At 32.5% G+C, this 26989-nt stretch overlaps 1 protein-coding gene across 1 annotated transcript in view; it reads left to right on the top strand.

Moving 5' to 3' along the window:
- CFAP299 (cilia and flagella associated protein 299) overlaps nt 1–26989 on the top strand; it is a 449964-nt gene that overhangs the window by 5583 nt on the left and 417392 nt on the right. The window contains exon 2 of the mRNA XM_074273112.1: nt 15728–15858. Coding sequence (XP_074129213.1) covers nt 15728–15858 — 131 coding nt within the window. The remainder of the gene's footprint in view (nt 1–15727; nt 15859–26989) is intronic.

Genomic DNA, 26989 nt, shown 5'->3' with positions numbered 1-26989 from the left:
TAAACTACTTCCAAAGATGATTTGGGGAAAAGAAAAATAACCGTTATGTTCTAAAATAATGATAGCAGCTCTCTTTGTGGTGGCAAAAAACTGGAAATAGCAGAGATGACCATCAAGTGGGAAATGGCTGAATAAGATGTGGAATATAAATATGATGGAATACTACTGTGCTATTAAAAAATATGAGTTCAATGATCTTTGGAAAACATGGAAAGACTTGCATGAAAAATGTTATCATGAATCAATGCTCAAGTTGAAATCAGACACTCCTAGCTGAAGTTCCAACTAAAGAAGAGGTTTTGAATGCAAAGCACTAGGTGCTGATTCTATTCTAATTAGGATTTACAAGGTCAGGGATCAGATCCATATAAAAACTCACTGAAAATTTCCAGATTATATATAGGGAAATATGTAATATTGCTCATAGTGAAATGAGCAAATCCAAGAGAAGATTGTATATAGTAATAGCAATATTATTTTAAGACCGAATTTGAGTAAATAACTTATCTTCACTGTTATAAAAACTAAATTAACTATATACCATCTGCATCCAGAGAAAGAATTGATAAATAGAAGTTTGCAGAGAATGATTTTATAGGTAGATAGATAGATAGATAGATAGATAGATAGATAGATAGATAGATGTATGGATTTGTGTATAATAATAGCCATTTTATGGAGGGGAGCAGGGAAGGAAGAAAAAAAAAAAGAAATTTACTTGTCAATTTATGCATAATTGATTTGCAATTTCATGTAATCTTTTTATGTTATATTATGGAAATTGTTTTATTCCATAAATCAAGATTTTTCTTTAAATTAAAAAGAGAAAGCAAAGGATATCACAGTTCATCATCCATTCTATGAAACTGTGATTAGTTCCTGGATTGATTAAAGATCTTAAGGTTTTCAAAGTTGTTGACTTTACAATGTCACATAATATTGTAAATTATTCTGCTGATTCTGTTCACTTCATTCTGCATTAGCTCATAAAAATATTCCTAGGTTTTTCTTAATTCATCCCTTTCATCATTATAGTACTTCATTACATTCATGCATTATAATTTACCTAGCCATTCCTCATTTAACAGATATAACTGTTCATTTCTAGTCTTTTGATACTAAAAAAATAACTACTGTAGTTACTTTATACTTTAGTTTCTTTTCCTCTTTCTTTTAGTATATAGGCCTCCTCTTCTTGCTTTTAGTATATAGGCCTACTTAAAGTATCAGTGGATCAAAGTTAAGTGGGCACATTTCCCCAATTCATCTTTAAAATGTAACAATTCAGAATTCCATTACAAAATTCATAGTGAGTTATATGACTCTTTTCCCATAAGATCATCAATATTTTTTTTCATTTTCCTTGTTTTTATCTTGGAGTTAACTTCGTTTGCAGTTTTCCCAATTATTAATAATTCAGAGCATTTATTTTTTCATATGTTGATAGCTTGGCTTTCCTCCTTTGAGAATTGCCTACTCATGTCCTTTGCCATTTATCAGTTAGAGAATGACTCATATTCTTAAAAATTTAAATCAATTCTTAATATATCTTGGAATTTGCTGCAGAGATTCTTTTTTATAGGTGGTGTCTTTATTATGAAATTGGGTGGGGACACATTTTAAAATGATTTCTGTCTCTGGAGACCAGACTTCACTAACTCATTCTAGAAATGTATCCCTCGATTAGGGGTAAAGATACAAATTATTCCTTTATTTCTGAAGGCATATTTTTGAAGTAAGAATTAGTAGTTTTTTTCTTAATTACTTAAAAAATCTTTGAGTTTTGAAATTTTAATTTTTCAAATATTAGAAGGTAGGTTTAATTGACAGATATACTTGGAACCAGGAAAAGCTGAGTTCAGATTCTGCCATTGGAATTTAACAGCTAAGTGAAGTTAATACATTTTTTCTAATTCTATAATTTTTGGAGGTACTTTGATTAGCGTGGCACTGAATAAATAGATCAATTTAGGTAAAATTGCTACTTTGACTATATTGGCTTGGTCTAGCCATGAGCAATTAACATTTTTCCCAGTTGTTTAGATCTGATTTTATTTGTGTGAAAACATGTTTGTAATTGTGTTCATATAATTCTTGGGTTTGTTTTGGCAGGTAAACGCCCAAATATTTTATATTGTCTATAGTTGTTTTAAATGAGTTTTTTCTATCACTTGCTGATGGGCTTTATTGGTCACACATAGAAATGGCAATGGGTTTATTTTATATTCTATAACTTTGCTAAAATTGTTAAATGATTCAAGTAATTTTTTAATTGATTCTGTAGGATTCTCTAAATATACCATCATATCATCTGCAAAGAGGAATGATTTTGTTTTCTCATTGTCTGTTCTAATTCCTTTCATTTCTCTTTTTCTTATTGTTATAATTAACATTTCTAGAACAATATTAAATAAGTAAATTAAATAAGGTGATGATGGGTATACATGTTTTGCCCCTCATTGTACTATGAAGGCTTCTAATTTATCCCCATTATAGATAATGCTTATTGATGGTTTTAGATAAATATTACTCATCATTTTAATGAAAACAGTCTTTATTCCTGTGCTTGTTAGTATTTATTAATGATTACTGTATTTTGTAAAAAAAAATTTCTACTTCAGTTAAAATAACCATATGATTTCTGTTGGTTTTGTTATTAATATGGTTAATTATCTGATCACCTTCATACTATTGAATCATCCCTACATTGCTGGCATAAATCCCACATGATTCTTGTGATATATTGCTGTAATCTCTTTGCTAGGGGTAATTTATATTTTTGTAGATATCCATCTACTTAATTTAGATTGTCAAATTCATTGGAATATAATCTGGCAAAATAATTCCCAACAATTGTCTTAATTTCCTCATCATTGGTGGTAAATTTATCCTTTTATTTTTTGATATTTTGTGTTTCTTCTTTTCTTTTTTAAATCAAATTAGCTAGTGGTTTATTTTATTGTTTGTTTAGTGGGCTTTTTTCATAAAACCATATTCTAGTTTAATTTATTATTGCAATAGTTTTCTTGCCTTCAATTTTATCACTCTCTCCTTTGATTTCAAAGATTACCAATTTTTGTATTTGAGAATTTTTTAATTTGTTCTTTTTCTAGATTTCTTAGTTGCATGCTCAATTCATTTGCTTTTTCCTATCTTATTGATGTAAGTAATTAGAAATATAAAAATTTCCCCTAAATACCATTTTATCTACATAATATAAATTTTGAAATGTTGTATCATTATTGCCATTTTCTTTAATGAAATCATCAATTATTTCTATAATGTGTTCTTTGATCACTTATTTTTTAGGATTAGATTAATTTCTAATTAGTTTTTAATCTTTCTTCCCATTATTCATTATTGGATACAATTTTTACTGCATTATGACCTAAAAAATGTGTTTACCATTTCTGCTTTTTTTGCATGTGATAGGTTTTTATGTTCTAATACATGGAAATTTTTGTTTAGGTGCCATGTACTTTCTATTCCCATTCCATTTTCTCCAGAGATCTTTCCTATCTAACTTTTCCAGAATTTTATTCACCTCTTAAATTTCTTTCTTTTTTTTTATTAGATTTATCTAGTTCTGAGAGGGGAAATTTAGGGTGCCACTAGTATTGTTTTACTGTCTATTTCTACCTGTTAATCATTCAACTGCTTCCTCAAAAATTTAGGTTTTATACCATTTGGGGCATATCTGTTTAGTATTGACAAGATTTAACTGACTGTGGTACCTCTCATCAATATATAGCTTCCTTCTTTATCTCTTTTAATTATCTCTATTTTACTTTTGCTTTGTCTGAAATCATGATTGCTACCTCTGCTTTCTTCACCTGAAGTATAACAGATTCTGATTCTGCCCCAACCTTTTCCCTGTGTGTATGTCTTTGCTTCAAAAGTTTTTCTCTTATAAACAACATAATGTAGAATTGTGGATTTTAATTAATTCTAGTATTTGCTTCTGTTTTATGGATGAGTTCATCACATTGGCATTTAGAGTTAATATAACTAACTGTGTGTATCTTTTCATGCTATTTTTTTGCTTTTCCCTTCTGCTGACTCTTAATTCCCCCCACTATTTCCATTCTCACAATTCTTTTAATCACCACCTTTCTCAATATACCCTCCTTTTTTTCAGTCTCCCCTCTCCCTTCTATTATGCCTTTTTACTTCTAAATAGAGTAAGATAAATTGCTATATTCATTTGTATATATATATATATATATATATATATTATTCCCTCTTTGAGTCAGTTTTGATAAAAGTAAGGTGTAAGCTTTGCCCATCATCCCTCTCATCTCCCCCTCCATTAAAATAGCTTTTTCATGCTTCTTTTATATGAAATAAATTCAATCTCCTCATTCCTTTTTTCCAATGCAATTTTATTTCTCACTCTTTTCTTTTTTGGGGGGTTTGGGATAGCATCCTATCAAAGTCACACCCTTTGTCTCACACTCCTTCTAACTGTACTTATATTAATAAATATTAATTTATTATTTTACTTTTCTTTTGAGTCTTGTATTTAAAATAATTATTTTATTCACCACTGATTTTTTAATTACAAATGCTTAAATTTTGTTAAACATCTTTTTTTTTCCTAAAAGATTATATTTAGAAGCAGCTAGGTGGCACAATGGATAGAGCACTGAAGTCAGGAGGACCTTAGTTCAAATCTGTTTTACCTTTTCACATATATATATATATATATATATAATATTTCACCTATATATATATATATATATATATATATATATATATATATATAATATTTCACCAAAATATATATATATATATATATTCAATTTTCATGAGTAGGTGATTCTCAGTTATAAACCTAACTTCTTTGCTTTCCAATGTATCTTACTTCAAACTTTTTTAATGTGCAAGCTGCCAAATCCTTTTAGATACTGACTGTAGCTCCATAATATCTGCATTGATTCTTTTATTCTGCTTGCAAGGCTTTCCCTTTATTCTATGAGCTCTGGAATTTGTCTATGATGATCCTAAGAGTTTTTATTTTAGGATATTTTTCATGCTGTAATTGGTGGATTCTTTCAATTTCTATTTTGCCATTTACTTCTACTATAGCAGGGCAGGTTTTTGTTTTTTTTATAATTTCTTGAAAGGAGCTAACTAGGTTTTTTGTTTGATTGATTTTTTAATAATTATTTATCTTCTCTTGATCTGTTTTCTAGATAAGTTTTTTTTCAGTGAGAAATTTCACATTTTCTTCTTTTTCTTATCTTTTTTATTTTGTTTTGTGGTGTCTTAATATCTCATAGCATCACAAGTTTCTTCTTGTTCATCTAATTCTTAAATAATTATCTTCCTTGTTGAGGTTTTTTACTTTCTTTCCAATTTGGCCACTTTTAAAAGGAGTTAGTTTCCTTGGAAGATTTTAGTATGTATTTTTCCACATTATTGACTTTTTGTCATGATTGTCTTGCATTTCTTTTTTTTCTCTTATATCTCTAATTTGCTTTTAAACATTCTTCTTTATAAAGCAGTAGTCATCAAACCCATTTTGTACTAGCTAAGACATAGAGTAATAAATAGATTAGTGGAATGGGTTAGATTCACAAGACACATTAATCAATGACTATTGTAATTTAATGTTTGATAAACCCAAAGTTCTGGGATAAGAAATCAATATTTGAAAAAATTGTTGAAAAATTAAGAAAAAGTATGGCAGAATATATGCACTAACCTACACCTAACACCTTATACCAAGATAAGGTTGAAATAGGTTCAAGATTCAGACATAAAGGGTGATTCTATATGTATGTATGTATGTATGTATGTATGTATGTATGTATGTATATATATATATATATAATATTATATATGCAAAAGGAATCCAATCATAAAAAGTTATTATGGTGACAGGGAAGAGCAAGACACAAACTCATAGGAGGACAACACTGTTAAAACACCTATGGACACAAAACCTTAAAAAAAAATGAGACGTAGTCTCAATACCACTGAAAGATCTCATGGAAAAACTCTTGACTTTTTTTGACAGTACATACCCATGGGTAATTTTTTATAACATTATCCCTTGCACTCACTTCTGTTCTGATTTTTCCCCTCCCTCTCCCTACACCCTCCCCCAGATGGAAGGCAGTCTTATACATGTTAAATATGTTATAGTATATCCTAGATACAATATATGTGTGTAGAATCGAATTTCTTGTTGCACAGAAAGAATTGGATTCAGAAGGTAAAAGTAACCTGGGAAGAAAAACAAAATACAAACAGTTTACACTCATTTTCCAGTGTTCCTTCTCTGGGTGTAGCTGATTCTGTCCATCATTGGTCGATTGGATCTGAATTAGATCTTCTAAATAAGTTTTTTTTTTAATTAGTTGGAAACAAAAAATATAAAAGCTAATTGAGGAAAACAACTTAAAACTTAGAATTGGGCAAGTAGGAGCTAATAACTCTATGAGACATCAAAAATCAATCAAACAAATTCAAAAGAATGAAACAATGGAAAATTTTTAAAATAACTCATGGAAAAAACAACTGACTTAGAAAATAGATCCAGGAGAGATGATGTCAGAATCATTAGAATACCTGAAAGCCATCATCAAGGAAATTTCAAGAAATTATCAAGGAAAACTGCCCTAATATACAGAGAGCAAAATACGTATTGAATGAATCCAACTATCACCTATGGAAAATTATCCTTAACCAAAAATCCAAGGAATATTTAGACAAATTTCAAAACTATAAGAGCAAGGAAAAATACTTCAAGTGGTAAGAAAGAAAGAATTCAAATATCAGAAAGCCATAATCAGGATTATACCAGACTTGAGGTCATGGAACATGATATTTTGGAATGCAAAATCAATCTGCAATCAAGAATCACCTACTTAGTGAAAATAAACATAATACATTAAAAAGAGAAATGATCATTGAATAAAATAGAAGTATACCAAGTTTTCTGGGATAAATTTATAATATCTATCTACTCCCTTACAGGTTGTTACTCTGGAGAAGTAATTTTTTTTTTTTTTTTAATTTTCAAGCTACACTCCTGTAATATTCTTCTCTAAATTATAATGTTCTCTGTGAGAAGGTTTCTTGGGAGGCTTCTGGAGGCAGCTTTTGTTTTAATTCAGTGTAATAATCACCCCAAATGCAGCCAGGAATTAAAGTCCAAATCCTTTATTTTCTCTTTCCAAGTATTTTCTCCTTCCTTAGGCCTGATTAGCTTTCTTCTAGGCCTATCTCTCTCCTTGGTTCCAAGAGCTCTTGCCTCTAGTCCTTTGTCTCTCCCAGCTTCTGCCACTAGCTCCCTCTGAATGTCTCCTGCCAGTACATAGGTGGAAGTTGGAATGAATCTGTCTCCACCCCAAGAGGCTTGTCCTTATATATGCTTTCTTAAAGGTGTGAATCTTGTGGAACTCTAATAAGTACTAAGTACATTAGTGAACAAGAGAACTATTAAGTACCATGCTAAATTAGATAATTATTGTTTCTATCCATTCCAGTGACTCAGCACCTTGTAAGAATCCTAACACACTCCTGAGTACTACTCTTTAATGGGAAAAAAGGGCCCTAAGCTATAGATTCAAAGACTGACTTCCCATCAAACACTAGTTGTATAACAAAAACACATGGTAGAAAGCAAAGACATCCATTTATTCAAGTTGATAGCAAAATGAAAATCAGAGAAGGTATACATAACAAAATGTATTTGCTTATTTTACTATAAAGAATGAAAGAGCTGTCATTGAGAATAAGATATCTGGGGCAGCTAGGAGGTACAGCACCAGACCTGAAGTCAGTTCGAATGTGGCCTCAGACACTTAACACTTCCTCACTGTATGACCCTGGGCAAGTCACAACCCCAATTGCCTCAGAAAAAAAAAAAAAAAAAAGACAAGAATATCTCAGCTTAATTGAGTCAGTCCTAAATCTCTCAAGGAGAAATTTTCACAAAGTTTCTAATGTAGCAAGAGAAAGATAGGAATATAATAGAAATTGCCACCTCCTTATATACTACTTCTTCCCAGGGTTTTTTCTTCCTTCGTTGATTTGAAGAGAAATTAAAATGGTACATCTCCCCTCCCCTCCCCTAAAAGAACCTGGATCTCTATTCTCTCCATTTCTCAGTAATTCTGCCACCCCTCACACAGACACAAGTCATTGAGCAATAAATTTCAGATAACAAGGAGAAAGATACATACAATTGGAATTTAAAACTAAGATTTACTTTTTAATAGTCCAAAGATTCATAGATTTTTTTTCCTCCTAGACCTGTTTTTCAAGTTAGTTGGTTTTTTTTTTTTTTTTTTTGCTGTGAAATACTTTACATTTTCTTCTTTTTAAAAGTCTTTTGACTTTATTTTGATATTTCATATCTCATGGAATTATTAGCTTTGTTTTGGTCTGTTCTAATGTTCTGTCAGTTTGTTGTTTTGGCACGGGTACCACTTGTGTAAAGCTATTAATTCCCTTTACAATTTTTTTTATTTCATAGTTCTAAATTTTTTCCAACTTATTTCCCCTCCAAGTACTCTTATTTCACTTATAAAAACATTTTCACTCTTTTTTTAAACTCTCACTTCATCTCTTCCAAAGATTCTAGTTGAATCTGTGCCCAAGCTATGTTTTTCTTTTTCTTTCTTTTCGTTCTTTCTTTTTTTTTTTCCTGAGGCATTGCTTGTAAATGGAGTTATATTCCTTTTTAGTTGGATCTTGAGTGCCCCTTCCATTAAAATAGCTTTTTATGGTAGGATTCTCCCTTTTTTTTATTTGTCCATATTCCAGACTACTTCCTGACTATAGACTTGATGTTGAAGTTGGTCTCAATATTTCTCGAAGAAAAATTTGGGCTGGTCTTATTGTTGGCTTCTTGGGTTATTAAGTATATTATCCCAGGATCCCAGGATCTCAGAAATAGACAGATGATATACAAGCTTTCAATATTCCCCAAATGCTCTGATTTCCAACAAAATTTGATTGCTGCCCTCCTGATCTGAGCTTTGTTGACCTGAATTTTAGTTTAAGCAACAGTACACTGTGACTATACACCTCCATTGTCAGCCAACTGAAAGCTCTTTTGATGTGGAGTAACAGAATTGAAGGGTCCTTTTTAGCCTGGGACTTTTGCCCTGGTTATTCCTTTATAAACCTACTAGAAGTAAGGTCCTCCTCTGGGTTTGGGTTCAAAACCACAATATTGCATCTGCACTTTCTCCTTTCTTTGCTCATAGCCTTGGGTCTTACTACCCCAAAATACTACAAAGAAGGCTTCCTTATTAGTTCTCTCTAGATGTGTGGCCCAGAACTAGACAATAGGGAAAAAAAAAACTTCCAGTTCACACCTGTTCCCATCAGGTCTGGGACCTTTTCTTGTTTAGTGCTCACTATGTAGCAGTCTCCAGTTAGCCCCATCCTCAATTCCACAGATTACTATATCTGTCTCCCTATTCCAAGTTGGTCCTTATGAAATGACTTACTGTGACCTTTTTCTGGATTTCCCCATTATGATACCGTTTTGAAGTGAAGGACATGCAATAAGACGCATACAAGGCAAATTTGAAAAGGGAAAACCAAGGAAGGTCCATTGAATCAACATTCAGAGAAAGAAGGTAGCAGTAAATGCAAGCTTTGAGGGAAGACAAGGATAATGAGAGTTGAAAGGAGGTTGTATTCTAGAAAAATTCCTAGAGATGAGAAATGGAGTGTCAAGTGTGAGAGAAAGCTAGAGTTTCTGTTTTGCTGCTCTAGAGAAAAGAAGTATGAGTTAAAAATAGAAAGGTAGTTAGGAACCAAATTGTGGAAGTCTTTTTTTGGGATCTTTTTTGGATCACAAAAATTCTTTTTATTTTCAAAACATATGCATGGATAGTTTTTCAACATTAACCCTTGCAAAAATTTGTATTCCAATTTCCTCCCCTTCCCTAGATAACAATATATGTTAAACATGATAAAATATATGTTAAGTCCATGTATGCATATATATTTATAGAATTATCTTGCCGTACAAGATAAATCAAATCAAAAAGGACAAAAAATGAGAAAGAAAATACAATGCAAGCAAACAACAAAAGAGTGACAATGCTATGTTGTGATCCACATTAAACGCCCACAGTCCTCTCTCAGGGTGCAAATGGCTCTCTCCATCACAATTGACCTTTATATTTTACTCACTGTTGAAAAGAGCCATGTCCATCAGAGTTGATCATGGTATAATCTTGTTGTTACCATGTACAATGATCTCCTGGTTCTGCTTAATTTACTTAGCATCAGTTCATGTAAGTCTCTCTAGGCCTCTCTGAAATCATCCTGCTGGTCATTTTTTACAGAACAACAATATTCCATAATATTAATATACCATAATTTATTTAGCCATTCTCCAACTGATGGGAATCCATTCAATTTCCAGTTCCTTACCACTACAAAAAGAGCTGCCACAAACATTTTTGCACATGTGGATACTTTTCCTTTTTTTATGACCTCTTTGGTACTACAGGCCCAGTACAGACACTGCTGGATGAAATGGTATGCATAGTTTAATAGCCCTTTTTTGCATAGTTCCATATTGAATATTGAATATTTCCTTATTGCTTTCCAGAATAGTTGGATCAGTTCACAACTCCACCAACAATGTATTAGTGTCCCAGTTTTCCCACATTCCCTTCCAACATTTGTCATTATCTTTTCCTATCATCTTAGCCAATCTGAGAGGTGTGTAGTGGTACCTCAGAGTTGTCTTAAGTTGCATTTTTCTCATCAATAGTGATTTAGAGCATCTTTGCATCAAATTTTGGAAGTCTTAAAATGCCCTCCATGCTACTTCATATATTTCTGAGAATAACATGAGAGAGATTTAGGACCACTCAGGTTTTATTTTGTTTTGTTTTGTTTCAGATGCAAAAAGTGCTTCTTGTGTGTTGGGGGCAGCTTTAGGGCATTGTTTCTTAGGTATTGAAATGTAAGCTAGTGCTGAGGCTATTAACTTGCCTTTTGCCAAATACATGTTTGTCATGGTCCAGAGAGGCCAGACCATTGATTACTCAGGGGGTTCACTAGATCATGTAGATAGGGTCACTCTGCCAAGTTCTTCATTTTTATTTTCTCAAGTCAGTCTTGAGTCATAGAATCACAAAGGTTCCAGAAATGCATTGGAACCCCCGTTAGTTAATTATCCACTGGAAGGAAGCTCATTGTTTTATGTTTCCTATCAAAAACAAGGTGCTGAGTCACAAGGCATATAAGCCAAAAGATTTTACTGGTTTAAACAGAGGTAAAAGTCAGATTGCCATGAGCTCCATTTCTGCATGGCACTGATTTATATTTTGAAAGGTTTAAGTAAGGGAATGGATTAAGCAATAGAGAAAAATGTCAGTGATGTCATACCTTTTGTGGTTTCTGTGTTTATATTCTCAAAGTGGAATATTTGTATTTGACAGTCTAAAACATTTTGACTCATAATTGTTCTTATGATTTTATAAATGTCATCTCTGTTCTAATAGTCAAGAGAGAGAAGAAAGAAATGTTTGTCCTTTGTAAGCAGAGATACACTAAATTTCACTGGAACAGCATTGCCTACAAAATGAAATTTGATCTATGGTGAGTTCTATTGCTGAAGAACTTTATCAACTGGTATTCTTTCAGACTAGTTCCACAGCATGAACCCTTAGCACAGAAATTTTGTGAAGTGATAGACATAATTGTATTCTTAGGAAGAAAAATTAACCTGTATCTCCTTGAATTATAACAGAATTTAAACCTACATTGTTTCAACTTTGTGGGGGGGTAGAGCTGGGAATAGAACTTCAACTATTTTCTCCTATTGATTGTCAAATCCACTAGGTGGAAGCATTTACTCAGTTTTGCATTGCACATTTACACTGAAGATTGAAAAAAAACAAATATATTTCTTTGAAGGCAAATGGCAAGTGTCATTATTCTTCAGGGCTCTCTATTCTCTAGTTTAAAATTTTAGCAATTCTTCTCCTCCTCTTTCTCCTCTTCCTCCTCTTTCTCATCTTCCTCTTCCACTTCCTCCTCTTTCTCCTCTTCCTCCTCTTTCTCATTTTCCTCTTCTACTTCCTCCTCTTTCTCCTCCTCTTTTTTTCCTCCTTCTCCTGCTCCCTTCTAATCTTCCTCTTCTACTTCCTCTTTTCCTTTCTCCTCCTCTTTCTCTTCCTCCTCCTCCTCCTTCTTCCTTTTTTAAAAACTATATTTTATTGATTTTGTTAATGTGGGGAATATGTTCTTATAGAACAATAATATGATATGTTCCATAAGGTAGCTTCATCTACCAGCACAGATTGGCAATAATGTTGTAATTTATAAGTAACTTGCTCAGCCTCACACTGCCAAGTGTTAGAGGTGAGAATTAGCTCAAGTTCTTCCTGACACTAAATCCAGCTCTCTCTAGACAGCATGTTGCATTTGTTTTGCATTAAAAATAATTTCCATTTAATACCAATGGAAGTACAATAATTGCTTTAAGAATAATATAACCAGGTGTATTCTTTTCAGTACTGCAGATTGTTGCATGTGGAAAACCACATTTTGTATCTCATAGTCTTTCACTTAAAAAGACCAAGATATAAAAATCAGGCACTTATTCAGGAGTTCCCATTTGTTAGGCATTAGATATTATATCCATTGCTAAAGTCTATCTTTCCTGTCTCATTGTTTCATGGGTTTTATTCTGGATTGTTGCAATAAAGGCTAATATTTTGGTTGATAAATAAGTTTGCTCAGGCACTGCTTAATTTCAGAGTTAGCTTCTACTAGTTACTCAAAATCCTTCAATACCTAGAATTTTTTTGTATATCAAGAACAAGGACAATGGAAAAGTCAAATGTAGGCAGGGTTCAGTGGTAAGGTAATTAATGGGGTCTAGATATTACCAAGTACCAAAATTGGGAAATCTTGTAGTTGCTGAAGAGGAAAGAGCATTCTGTTACAAGGGCCACTTAAGAGTTATTTGGGTTAAATTATCCTCTTTAGCACAAAATATTTAATACATGTTTGTTGACTGATTATAATTAATACTTTCCTGGACTTCAAAAAGCAGAATGCCATATGGATTAATACAGAAAATGGGCAGTTTTCAGTTAGAAACAAGGGCTGCTTCAAGTAAGTGGGGTTTGGTGAATTTGTCTAAGTAGCATCTCTCCACATGGAGAACGTGGGAAGCCTGCTTCTAGAAGAAATGTGATGACATGTAAATAAAGCACCTTGGAGAGACTGACTGGAACACGTATAGGCAGGCCATAACTGGTTCCAGTTGTTTCAACAAGTATTGAAGAGGAGGCTGCTTTCCTGGCTTCATAGGGATCCAATCCAAAACAGCCTATCTTCTTTGGCTCTGGTTTCTTTGCCTCATTTGACTTCTGGTAGATTTTAAAGACATGTTCAATCATAGTTTCTGGTGAAGAAAGAAGAGTCTCTGACATTGAGAGCAAGGTACAGGAATCTTTGGCTTGGGATACATGCTGGATTTTATAGTTAGCTCACAATCAATCCCCTGAGCAGTAAGAAGAGATCTTTGGGAGTGACTTCAGCCTAATTAATGGAAGGACTCATCCAATTGTGATGTCTTGATTGAATAAGAATTTGGTGGAATCAATTAGGAACTATGTTACTCCTTCAGTTTGAGCTTATTCCCTCAGAGAAGGGAGTATAGGGATAAGTATGAGCTTTTTCCCTTATAAGACATGACTATGTCACTTATACATAAATAGAGGGGAGTACAGTCAGAAGGGACTCTATTTTTTTAAGACAGATAATCCAATTCTCTCAGAGTATCTCTAGATCCCTGTGGGGAACACAGAAGCCAGGCCCTGAGAAGAGAGGGACAGTAAATACATATACAAGACAGCTTTCAAAATGGAAACTAAATTGACATTTCTGTAATTTCTATGCATAATTCTCTATTCTGCCCCCTGAAGTCAATCTGAACAAGTTTCATCCTTTCTACCACATTATAGTCACAATTTAAATACTTGAAGAAAACTATAAAAATTCTGTGAAAACACACACATACACACACACACACACACACACACACACACACACACACAGAGTCTGAGTCCTTTTTCCCACAGACTTAACACATCTAGCTCCTTCCAACCAAACCCCCATTAGACTCAAGGATCTTTATCATTCTTGTTGCTCTGAACATTCTTTGGTCTCCAGAAGTGAACACATTATATATACCAAAGGCACTCAATGAGGGCAGGATATAGTGGAACTATCACCTTTCTATTTATAGAAGCTACCTCCATATAACCCAAGAATTGCATTAGCACTGTATCACACTGGTCATATCAAACATGTAGTCAGTACACTAAGTCACCTCCTTCTCCATAAAAACAACAGCTATCTATCCATGTCTCCTCCATCATACGCTTGTGAAGCTGATTTCTGGTACACAAATCTAAGACTTTGTATTTATGTATTATTCATTTCACCTTAGTACTTAACTATTTTAAGATTTGTTGGACTTTATTCCCCGTTACTCATTGTATTTGCATCCCCTCTCCCTTTGGTATCATCTTCAAATTTGATGAGGATGTCTTCTATACCTTTATCCAAGTCATTGATGAAAATAACTGGCACAGATCCCTGTGATATCCAATGAAGTCATCCTGCCATGTTGATATTGGGCTATTCACAATTATCCTTTGCTATCCAACCAGTTCTGAATCTATCTTATTGTATTATTGTCTAATCCATACCTTTACATCTTCTCCATAAGGATAGTAAGATCACAAGGCATAGAGAAACTATATAATCCATTTTGCAGTATTCATACAGAAAAAGTAATAAATCTTTTCATGTGTTGAAATTCTAGTTAATGTTGCTGTGAAGTTATAATCGAAATTAATTGAAAACATTTTGCTAATGCTTTTTACCCTTAGGGAGTCATTTTGTATTTCAGTTTCTTTGTTTTTATTAGTAAAGATACTATATATAAATATCTTTATAATTTAGTGGGAAGTTCATCTGTTTCTTTTTATTTATAGTATGCCATGACAACAAATAATTGGGAATTAAGAAATAAGAATGAATTCAAGAAAGTAAATGATAGGGATGATTAGTTCCTATGAAAACAACACTATTGGGGTTTTTTGTACAATTACTTTTGATGGCTTAAAGAAAGCTCCTTTTGGAAGTACAAGCAGTATTGTATTGTTTCATTATTTGGAAATCAATCTATTAGATGCTTGAATCTTTTCTCAGAATTGATTTTAAAATATGATTTATTATTTTTTCTCTCTAAAGACAAATTTGGAGTTTTATGTTATTTGTATTGCATGTTAGGTAGTTTGGGGGGAAGGCAAATGCCAAAGGTATAAAAATATATTGTTTAAAGGGTAAATTACTAGTGGTATTCATATAGCATTAAAAGACTGCAATATACTTTATGTAGGTGATCCAAATTGACAAAATGTAACAGTAGAATTAAAACCTCTTATTTAGTAGCTCTTTAAATATCATAAATATGATCTCATATACATAAATATATGTTATTTATAAAGAAGATTTACTAGAAAATCATAAGCTTATGAAATTAGGAGTAAAAAGTTGAATATTTCTCTCTTTTATAGATGAGAAAATTGTGACTTTGATTATGATTTACTTATAAAAGTATCATTTATAATAATAAATATCAACTTTAATTGGATAAACTAAATATGCCACTAGTCTAATATTTTTTAAAATGTGGATTTATTTTGTTTTTCTTTAGGATGAAGACCTGGCCCGCCAGCTGGTGGAGCTGGGCTATAGAGGAACTGGAGAAGTAGTAAGAAGGGAAGACTTTGAAGCAAGGAAGGCAGCTATAGAGATAGCAAGACTTGCAGAAAGGAGTCAGAAAAAGTAAGTGGCTGCTGCTCAACACAATATACAGTCCATTTGGATTTCAAAAACTTATTTTGAAAACTGACAGCCCCTGCACTCCTCACCCCCACCCCAGAAATCTTATCGGATTTTCTCAACTATAGAAGTGCAGGATGACGTAGAAAGAACTAAAATTATTTCAGCAAATTACAATGATCAATCAACTGGAATGTGCTGGTTATAAAAAATAGATTCACTTATTAATGTATAAAATAAAAAAATATATTGAGTCAGCATACCAATACAATTTTGTTTAAAAGTAACTCAATAATATATGTACTAAATAGATGTGACTTTGGACTTAGGATTCTTTGCTATTTCTCAGGTCTATAATAATCTTTTTAATTTTTAATTTTCACTCTATTCCCTTCCCACAAATCTTCTTTGATCCTTACATACAACAACATACACTGTGTTTATCCATATGATTGAGTATCCTGTGAAGCCTAAAGTAATATATAGAAACTGAACATATCTTACCAATCAACAGAATACAATTTAATTAACAAAACATTTTAGTTAGCTATTCTATATCCCACATTATGCTACAGCATACATATTTGAAAAGACATAAAGGTACACCAAAGCACTGGTTGTTTAGGTTGTTTAATTTGACATTGATTTATAAATATTAGAGAGAACTGCTTAGATTTTGATTCTTCTATTAGTATAAAGGGATTTTACTCAGCTTTTTTTTATATGACTAGAAACTTCTCATATATTTACTCTGCAGAACAAAGAGTGGAGCACCACTTTTTGCTTATTTGTGGAATTTAAATTAATCCTTTGAATGTCCAATTTTAATTGGTAATACTTGTAATTATTTTGTTCCAGACCTTAGAAGGTCTGGAATTTAATGCCCTAATGCTCACTGTTAATACAAAATCCCATTAACATTATTGAACTCTAATAGTCGTCTGGACTTCAAGTAAAATTATCTAAAGGAAGGAAGAAAGGAAGGAAGAAAGGAAGGCAAAAGAAGAAAGAATTGGGATAACCTCTGTGTTATCCTCTATAGTATTATGGGAAGTTGATACCTTTTTGGCTAAAAGTCATAACTATCCTTCAGGTTGTTTTGCTAAATATCTGAATACTTAACATTATTGACACTAGGATCTCCTTTTTTTTCTCAGAGGCATAATCCTGATTAATATTTCTATAAAATCATTATTTTATAGCCACCCTTTCCTTTATAAACTGTCTGCTACAATAATACATAAGTGATCTTTAAATTCAGATTTTAAAAAGCATTTTTCCTCTATTGCTCTTTAGAAAAAGTGTGAAATAGACAATTTATATCTTTAGTGTCAACTTAACCCTTTTCTTGGACCCTGTTGCTCATGGCTCTTACCATGCCCTTTTATCCCTACTTCCTCTATTACTAAGCACTGTCTTGCCTTACAATGGCATTACACCCAGAGTTACATTCTTTCTACAGTTGTTGTTTTTTTTTTAACATTCTACATTTTTCTTTAACATTATATCATAATAGTAGATATTTATTTGATGACAATAATAATTAGTATTTTTTTTAAATCAGGCAGAAGAAACATAGAAGTTTGGGTCTTTGATACATTGTAAATTTAATGTCATTCAATTGTGTGATGTGGCAACCAAAAAAAATCCCCTAATATAATCTTATGCTACTTTAAGAAAGGAATATTGTCCTGGAATGATGATGTAAAATCCCTCAGTATCGTTCTCTGGTTAAATCACATCTGATGTATTGAATTTAATTTTGGGAACCACCATTTCAGATTGTTGTTATTGTTCATCATCATCCTTATTCTAGAAGAGGACCAGAGGGTGGATACAGTATAATAGCCAGAGAGAAAGTCTAAATCTAGTATTCTCATCTATTACAGCATGATGCATTTAAAAATCCTCACTAATATTTATTTTAATTTTATTTAATTTTAATCATGTTAATAACATAGACAACTATTTTTATTTCCTAATTTTCACGAAGATATTAAAGATGAACTCTGAGATTCTATGATTCTTTGACATCTTAATGTGGTACATTCAAAAGAGTACAAGCATCAGGTTACTTGGGCTGGTGTGCTGGCTCTTCCACTCACTAGCTGTGTGAATATAGTCATTTAAACTCCCTGAGCTTCACTTTCCTAATTTATAAAACAAGAGTACTAATATTTGCATTTGTCATTTGCTACCATATCAAATGATATGAAAGGAATTTTCTTTTTGAGCATTTTGAGCAGTTAGGATTGAATACAGATAGATGGAAAGGTAAAGACAAATTGGATAAAGCCAAACTGAGTAAAGCCAATTGGTAAATAGAATAGAATAATTTAATGGTATCATTGCTTTATGATAAAAACAATTCTCTTTCCAGGCAAAAATTGTAAAATGCATTATTAATATGTTCTTGCATCATTACTTCTGATAATCACAATGGGTTACTTCCACACAGGTTGCATCTTTAAAAAATGTCTACAGAGGAAATGCCTAAGTCAAAAGAATAAATTTCTAATCATACAATTTCAAGCTATGTGAAACAGTATAGTAGATAGGCTGAAATACTTTCCTGGTGCCCTTCAAATAATACAACCTGGGTAGTTGTCTATTTTTCCAATATTCTTTAAGAAAAGGTCTGCTAAAATACAACAATTTCTTGACATAACTTTAGAATGCAAGTTTTCCCAAGTAATTTTATTTCTTTTAACTTTGTCTTTTTATAGTCTTTTATAGTCTCACAAATCAAAATATCTGGGGACATTCTGTATGCTTGCCTCTGCCTCATGCTCAATGCCAGGTTATTCTCAAACAACCAGTCAGCTATCCCCATCCCACTCTACCAATTGACAAATTGATGGGCTTACTATATTTTGTTGCCTCTTTCTCATATTTCGTCTATTCTCTTTATGAACATTGTTTGTTCATTATAGTATCTTCCTACAATTGTCTTGATATCATCTTTGTCTAAGCATCTGACCCATTCCAGTATAAATGCTTAGCAATGTCCATGGACTTTGATTTATGCTCATACTTCCTTTCAAATTCCCTTCGAAATTCTCTGTATAATTCTTAAGAGCACACTTGATCCAGACTGACATCAAATTAGTTCAGGTACAATACTGGGATGAAACAAAGTACTCAAAAGACATTAAACAGTTATCAGAAAGATGTTTACTTAGCTGATAGCATAGAAATGATATTCAGCAGGAATACAGTAGCACTCAACTTGAATAGATGTGGGGATCCCTCTACCCATTATGGAAATCTGTCTAAGCAGCAGGGTAGGGTAGGGGAATTTGGTCAATTTTATAGCACCCACCAAGTATGAGGAGGTAGTCAGGCAATCATATCCAATACAGCCAGAGGGCCCAGGATATTACTGTCAAGGAAGTGAAGGGGCTATGATTAGCACTTTGATGAGACACTCTCTTTTTTTAGAAAACCCATATTGGGAGTGAGAGAGGATGGGAAAGCAACTTTATAGATATTGGTTAAATCTTAATAACAAAGTACAAGAGACACAGAAGAAAAATTTGAGAATTAAAGGCAGCATCAATAACAGATTGAGATTTCTATAAAAACAGGCTGCTAGATTTAACAAGTACATGCTGGTGAATGTGCAGGCTGGCAAAGGTAACACCAACAGAAACTATCACACTTTAAAACTTTGTCATGTTACAACAAAGAAGAAAACACACTTTGGATTTTTTCTCTATCAAAAATATTGATTTAAATTGAGTTACATAACTTTATTACTTCAAGAATAGCATTTGACTGAGACCTCATGGGTTGATTTTTTTCTTATCAAGTCCAAAACAAAATAAATATCATTGGCAGTATTGAAGACTACAAAGAGCTCAAAATGGGTGAGAATTGAGAAAAGGCAGTTTCAACTGAAAAAAAATGAAATAAAAAAACAGATTTTATAGTTAGGAAGAGAGTGAAAGTAAAGAAAGTGGCTGAAAGTTGTAGATATCTTTCTCAAGTAGTTTAGCCATAAAGGAAAGAATAGATATAGAACAATAGCTCACAGGGATGGATGGATCAAGTGATGGTTTTCAGAGGATGAGAGAGATGGGAGCATATTTGTAAGCAGTAAGGGAAAAACCCAATAGAAAGGGAACATTGAATTAATGAGATAATAGGCTCTTACTAACAATCTTTTCCTTATATTCCTCTTTCATGAGTAAAATCTTAGAAAGACTTCATACTGACATTGTGAACATTCCATAAACTTGCCTACTTTCTCTCTGATGGCTATGTGTAAAGCATAGTCATAAAGCAAGTCATAGTTGTTTTCCCAAAAACTTCCACACAATTCTAGGTCTCCACATCTCTTCTGTACTCCCATTTACTTTCCAAGGGGAAAGCTCATAGTCTTTGTTACCTGATTAACCACATTCATGTCCAGATAAAGTCAGTCCAAAGTTTGGAAGAACTTTGGGATAATTTCTTATAGACTATAATGTTCAGGATATAAAATCCTACTCCATTTAAGTAAATTGTACCTGTACCTGTACCAATGATCTGCACATCATTATACAGATGAGACTGAAAAGCCATGGTCTCATAACAATTGAACATAAATGCTAGCACACTCTCCTCTGCAACAAAGGTTCCAAGTATGGTTCCAAAATAGACTGTATGTTTTCCAAAAATAAGCCTGAGTTAACATGGAGAGTCACTAACCATTTGGTGATTAATTAATTATTCAGCCAATGAAACAGAAAACAAAATGACTATGTGGTCCCTTTAAGTTTCTGCACTGACTACAGAAAATGGTGGAAAACAAACCAATTAATTTTTAGATTGTCTATATAAATATAAATTTGACTGTTGCTATCCAAAATATGTTGGACTAAGGACCAAATGAATATAGAGTGGGGAACTGAATCATATTAATCATGACATTTTTTTCTGTAAATATAACCAGAAATGAAAAGAAAGTTGCTATAAACACACAGGTTCTCCTTACTGAGGCAAATAAGGAGTTGGTGGATATGGTTTTATTATGCCTCCAATAGCTACCTACAGTGATATCATTTCATAGGACATGTATTTGGACATCTTATATTATTATGGCTATGATAAACATTTGCAGCAAAGCCATTATGAAAAACATCACCACTTGGGCATAACATTTGGTACTTAAGAAAGGATGATAAAGAAAATTTATGAATATTATTAATGTCCTCCAAGTTAATTACTCAATGACTTCAATCCATAGGTAGATGTAGGAAGGCAATAAAAAGTGTTTAGGAAAATGAATTGTGGAGTAAAAATTGAAAAAAGATCAAAGGTTTAGAGAAGATATAGAAGTATCAGATATGTATATATAGTCAATCCTCAACTTTTTCAGAGGTAACATTTCTGGAAAACAGCACAAAAGTAAAAAAAAAAAACAAAAAAAAAAACCTGGAATATTGATCCATCGATTTTCTAGTTTGAATGAAGCTTAAGCAGTGTGGAGTAGTGAAAAGGACTTAGGGTGAAGACAACCTAGATTAAAATTCCACAATGGCACTTAATGTGACCATGAGGTGCTTTGGTTTCCTTATCTTATGAATATTTTCTAGTATTATGACTAAAAAGGTGCCGCTGGAAGCAAATGTCAAACATAAAGCTGAAGTATTCCCTGGCTAACTTTTAGTCACCATCTCCCAGATAATCCCTTTCTTCTTACACTTTCCCCTTTAAAAAAAAATTTCACTGAAATGGTCTTCTATCCGGTTAGCAAAGGGCCCAAGTAATTTTCATACAATTCTGAAGGAATCCCTAAGACTACTTAAAGTTGAGGAAAATTAGTGTCTTAAAGTGTTAGGCATAGTCTTAATGTTACTCAACTGATTTTGCACACTTTCAATCCATTAATTATTTCTTGTGTCACATAACCAATATATCAGAGATAAGACTTGAACCTAGTTGTTTTTGACTCAGACACTCCATTTTCAGGGGTTTTTTTTGGGGGGGAGGACAATGCCCATTCCTCTGACTTCAAGTATAAAGCACCTTTTTCGAGGTCATTTGAATTTAATTCAATGTACTCTGTATTGAGTCTGCAGAAATTTCTTAATAATTGTCTTTTGTCCTAGGTACCTAACCAGCTATTAACCATTCTTGATTTGAGTCTGGGATCTTTCTGGGCTTCCCATAATTTTTTTTCTCTTCTTTCCTACTCTTTTTGAAAATACAAGACCTCTAAAAACTACAGTTTCTTTACAAGTACTATTATTACCTATCTCCATTAATAATCAATACAGTCTTTCTACAGGGTCCTCATTTCTCTGGCATAGTATTGGTATGAAAAAATTAAAACTAGAGTTACCATTACCATTTCCCCATTTGATGACAAGTTGATTACTATTGCTTCAGCCAAATCCCAAGTTTCCATGGCGTGTGTGTGTATTTGAGTGCACATGTGTGTCAAAGAGAGAGAAAGAGACAGAGACAGAGACATAGAGACAGAGAGGATTCTTCCATCTCATCATATGTATATCAAATATTTTGTAATTAAGAGCTATATTCCCTATCATATGAAGATATCTTTGAGATTGAAGAAACTACCTTAAATTTAAAATAGTTTTAGAATTTTTTACTTTTATAGATTTCATTTAAACAAAAAGGTCAGATTACATTGATTAAAAAATTAAAAGATTTGATGCAATCATTTCTTACTATAAATGTAGAGGTTATGTGTGAATTATATAAACTTATGTAGGGGAGAGGTCAGGGTGCCTTAGATATCCCTGCACCTAGAAAGTCTGTAAGTGGAGATTTTGCCCTTAAGCAGAATCAAAAAGTGAGTTTCTTTTCTTTCTTTCTTTTTTAACAAGGGCTCCCAATTTAAAATATAACTTATACAATTTGTAGGCTATTTTAACTATTAATAACATCACAGAAGTTTTTTTTCTTCATTACACATCACATTTTAAATGGTGCCCTTGATGGAGCTGCCTAGGAACAGATTTGGCATGAGGAATTTGAAGTGCAGGAAGGAAATTGTGTCCATTCAACTCCGGACTTTCAGAGTCAAATTTCCTTTCTTATGCTTGACAGGTGAATAATTGCTATATATTCTCAGCTATCCAGATCATGTTGCCAAATAACTAATTAGCAGAGAAGCTTCCAGGTTTTTCCGTTTCTATCAGCACCATGTGCTGCCTGATAAAAATATCCTGAAATACTGAGGCTTAAAAAAAGGAAGTGATGAATGCAGATAAGTTGCCTGTATTACTCCATGACATTCACACACCCATTGCCTCTAAATCACATGTGGGTTGATCTATGGGGATTTTTGGTGACTAAACATTGATGTTCATAATGTATTTACTTTGATGCAATATTAAATCAGCTTTGCAAAAGTGCAGGTGTGTTTGGGTAGCTCTCTATCCTAACTTGTGAATTTGTTATATTAGCAAAAATGTTTTTGCACCTGGAATTGAGTAGTGATAACAAACTTGCTCAACCTTGGAACAAATTATAACTCCTTTTTAAAATTTTCTGACTTTTAAAAATGTTTTCATACTAAGTAGTTTTAGAGGGAAGCCACAATAACAAATAAATGAAATCTGTTTAAATAGCTGTTATAAAATATTTCCTTTTTGTGATGATTGTTCGTTCATTGCAACCAGTTAATACTCTTCAAGGAAAATTAATGGAAGCCCAAGAACTCACTAGTCTGCGAATCCTGTCTTTTTCCTTAGCAGCTGAGATTTTGATGTATCTGCATATTACATCTTCTGAAATTACCTTCCTTAACAGTAACTCTTGTTTCTAACTTCCTATTCCGTTTTTATTTTTAATTTGGAGTTGAAAATGCCAATTGATGTAGACCAGCATTTAAAATCAAATTACCTCCATTTTATGACCCTCTAAAAACAGCACCCTTCATTTAGAAACCTTGAAAAGTAGAACATTTTAAAATGTGTAAAGCCTGTGTTTGAAAATAATTACTGTCAGTCACATCTCCTATTAATCTCTCATTGCTACAAAATTTACAAAATAATCCAGTATTTCATTTGTGATTTAAAACATATATGACTTTCTTCCCTCAGTAGTATTTTATTTTTCCAAGTACATATAGTTTTCAATGTTCATTTTGTAAGATTTTATGTTAAAATTTTTTCTCCTTCCCTTACCATTTCTCAAGACAGCAAGCAATCTTAAGTAGGTTATGCATGTACAATCCTTTTTTTTTTTTTACCATATTTCCATATTTGTCATGTTATATAAGAAAAAGCAGACCAAAAAGGAGAAATAAAAGGAAAAAATAAAAGTAAACAAACAAAAAAAAAACTATGCTTCAATCCATATTCAGTCCCCGTAGTTATCTTTCTGGATGCAGATGGCAGTTTCCATCCTCAGTCTATTGGAATGGTCTTGAACCATCACATTGCTGAGAAAAACTAAGTCCATCACAGTTATCACATAATCACCATCAGTTCATGAATGTCGTTCCAGGTTTTCTGAAATTAGTCTGCTGATCATGTCTTATGGAAAAGTAATATTCCATTACATTCAACATTCATATACTTTAACTTACTCAGCCATTCTCCAACTGATGGATATCCACTCAATTTCCAATTCCTTGCCTCCACAAAAACAAAACAACAACAACAACAAAAAACTTAGAAACATTTTTGCACATGTGGTTCCTTTTCCCTCTTTTATAGTATTTTTGAAATACAGATCTAGGAGTGACCCTATTGGATCAAAGGGTAGACAGTTTGTCCCTAGTTCCAAATTGTTCTCTGGAATGGTTAGACCAGTTCACAACTCCTCAACAATTTAGTGTTTTTTTTAGATCCCATAGCTCTCCAAAATTTATCATTGTCTTTTCCTGTCATTTTAGCAATCTAAGAGTTGATTCTCTAATCAATGATGATTTAGAGAATTTTTTTCCACATCAGCATAAATGGCTTTAATTTCTTCATCTAAAAATTATATGTTCCTATCCCTCTGACTACTTATCAATTGGAGAATGACTTACATTCTTTTCTTTTCTTCTAAACATATTTCCACATTTATCATGTTGCACAAGAAAAATCAGATCAAAAAGGAAAATAATGAGAAGAAAAAAACAAGTAAGCAAAGAACAACAAAAAAAGTGAAAATACTCCTTTGTGATTCACATTCAATCCCATAGTCCTCTCTCTGGATGCAGATGGCTTTCTCCATTACAAATCTATTGGAAAAGGCCTGAATCACCTAATTGTTGAAAAGAGCCACATCCATGACAGTTGATCATCTCATAATCTTGTTGTTGCTGTGTACAATGTTCTTTGGATTCTACTCACTTTACTGCATGACTTATAGTCTTATAAAGTTGACTCGATTCTTATATACTTTAAGAAATGAGGCTTTTGTCAGAAACATTGGCTGTAAAAATTGTTTCCTAGCTTTCTGCTTTGGCTACATTGGTTTTGTTTGTGCAAAAACTTTTTTAAATTTAATGAAACCAAAATTACCCATTTTGCATTTCATAATATTCTCCAGTTCTTTTTTGGCTTCCTTTCTCTACAGATCTGACAGATATTCTTGCTCTAATAATTTGCTTATGTTAAAATCATGAACCTATTTTAACCTTATCTTGGTATTAGGTGTGAGATGTTGGTCAGTGCCTAATTTCTGCCATACTATTTTCCAATTATCCTAGGAACTTTTGTCAGATAATGAGTTCTTATTCCAGAAGCAGAGGTCTTTGGGTTTATCAAACAGTAGATTTCTATAGTTGTTGAATATTGTGTCTTATGCGCCTAATCTATTCCACTGATATACAATTCGATTGCTTAGGCAGTACCAAATGGGTTTGATGACCACCACTTTCAATATAGTTTTAGGTTTGATATGGCTAGGTCACCTTCCTTTGGATTTTCTTCATTTATATCCTTGATATTCTTGACCTTTTAAACTTCCAGACAAATTTTGTTATTGTTTTTTCTAGATCTATAAAGTAATTTTTGATAGCTTGATTGGTATGATAATTAATAAGTAGATTAATTTAGGTAGAATTGTCATTTTTATTATATTAACCTGACCTATCCATGAGCAATTGTTTTTTTCCAGTTGTTTAGATCTAACTTTATTTGTATATAAAGTGTTTTGTAATTGTACAGTTCCTGGCTTTGTTCCAGAAAGTAGATTCCCAGATAACTTTTATTGTCTGTTGGGCTTCATTGGTAACATATAGAAATAGTAATGATTTATGATTTATCTGAGTTTATTTTATATCCTACAACTTTGCTAAAGTTGTCAATTGTTTGAGGTAGCTTTTTTAGTTGATTCTCTAGGATTCTCTAAATATACCATCATATCGTCCACAAGATAGTTTTGTTTCTTCATTACCCACTCTAATTCCTTCAATTTCCTTTTTATTGCTAAAACTAACGTTTCTAGCACAATATTGAATAATAGTGGTGATAATGGACACCCATGTTTCATCCTTGATCTAATTGGAAATGTTTCTGGCCTATTCCCTTATGTATAATACTTATTAATGGTTTTAGATAGATGCTACTTATTTTAAGGAAAACTCCATTTATTCCTGTGCTCTCTAGTGTTTTTATTAGGAATGAATATTGCATTTTGTCAAATGCTTTTTCTGCGCCTAATGAGATGTATGTGAATTTTTAAAAGGATTAAAAGCCTCTCAAATTACCTAAGCATCAAATTGATGATCAAATAGTCAATAATTTTATATGTTTAAAAATTTTATCTGTCAAGTGTTTCTTTTATTTTGCTTTTCCTCTATGAAAGTATAAAAGTGCTGAGTTCATCCACAATTTACTTAGAGTTAAGCTTTATGTGGAACATTTAGTCATTTTGTTGTTGTTTAAAATGAATTAAGAAAAAGAAGTGATAAAAGCATATTTAATAATTTGCACACATGAAAAGGATTTCCTTTCCCCTGTATTGGAACCCACAAATTTCAGCACCACTACTGAACTATTCATGTTGCTGTTCAGTCACTTTTTCATTTATGACCAACTTTTTGTGACCCTGTTTAGGGTTTTCTCTTCAAAGATAGTGGAATGGTTTGTCATTTCCTTTTCCAGCTCATTTTACAGATGAATTCAAGCAAACAGGATTAAATGATTTGTCTAGGGTCATACAGATATTAAGTGCTTGAGGC

This window comes from Sminthopsis crassicaudata, chromosome 6 (assembly GCF_048593235.1).
Source record: "Sminthopsis crassicaudata isolate SCR6 chromosome 6, ASM4859323v1, whole genome shotgun sequence".
Classification (NCBI taxonomy): domain Eukaryota; kingdom Metazoa; phylum Chordata; class Mammalia; order Dasyuromorphia; family Dasyuridae; genus Sminthopsis; species Sminthopsis crassicaudata.
The sequence above is the reverse complement of the archived record's forward strand: the minus strand, read 5'-3'. Positions and strand labels throughout refer to the sequence as shown.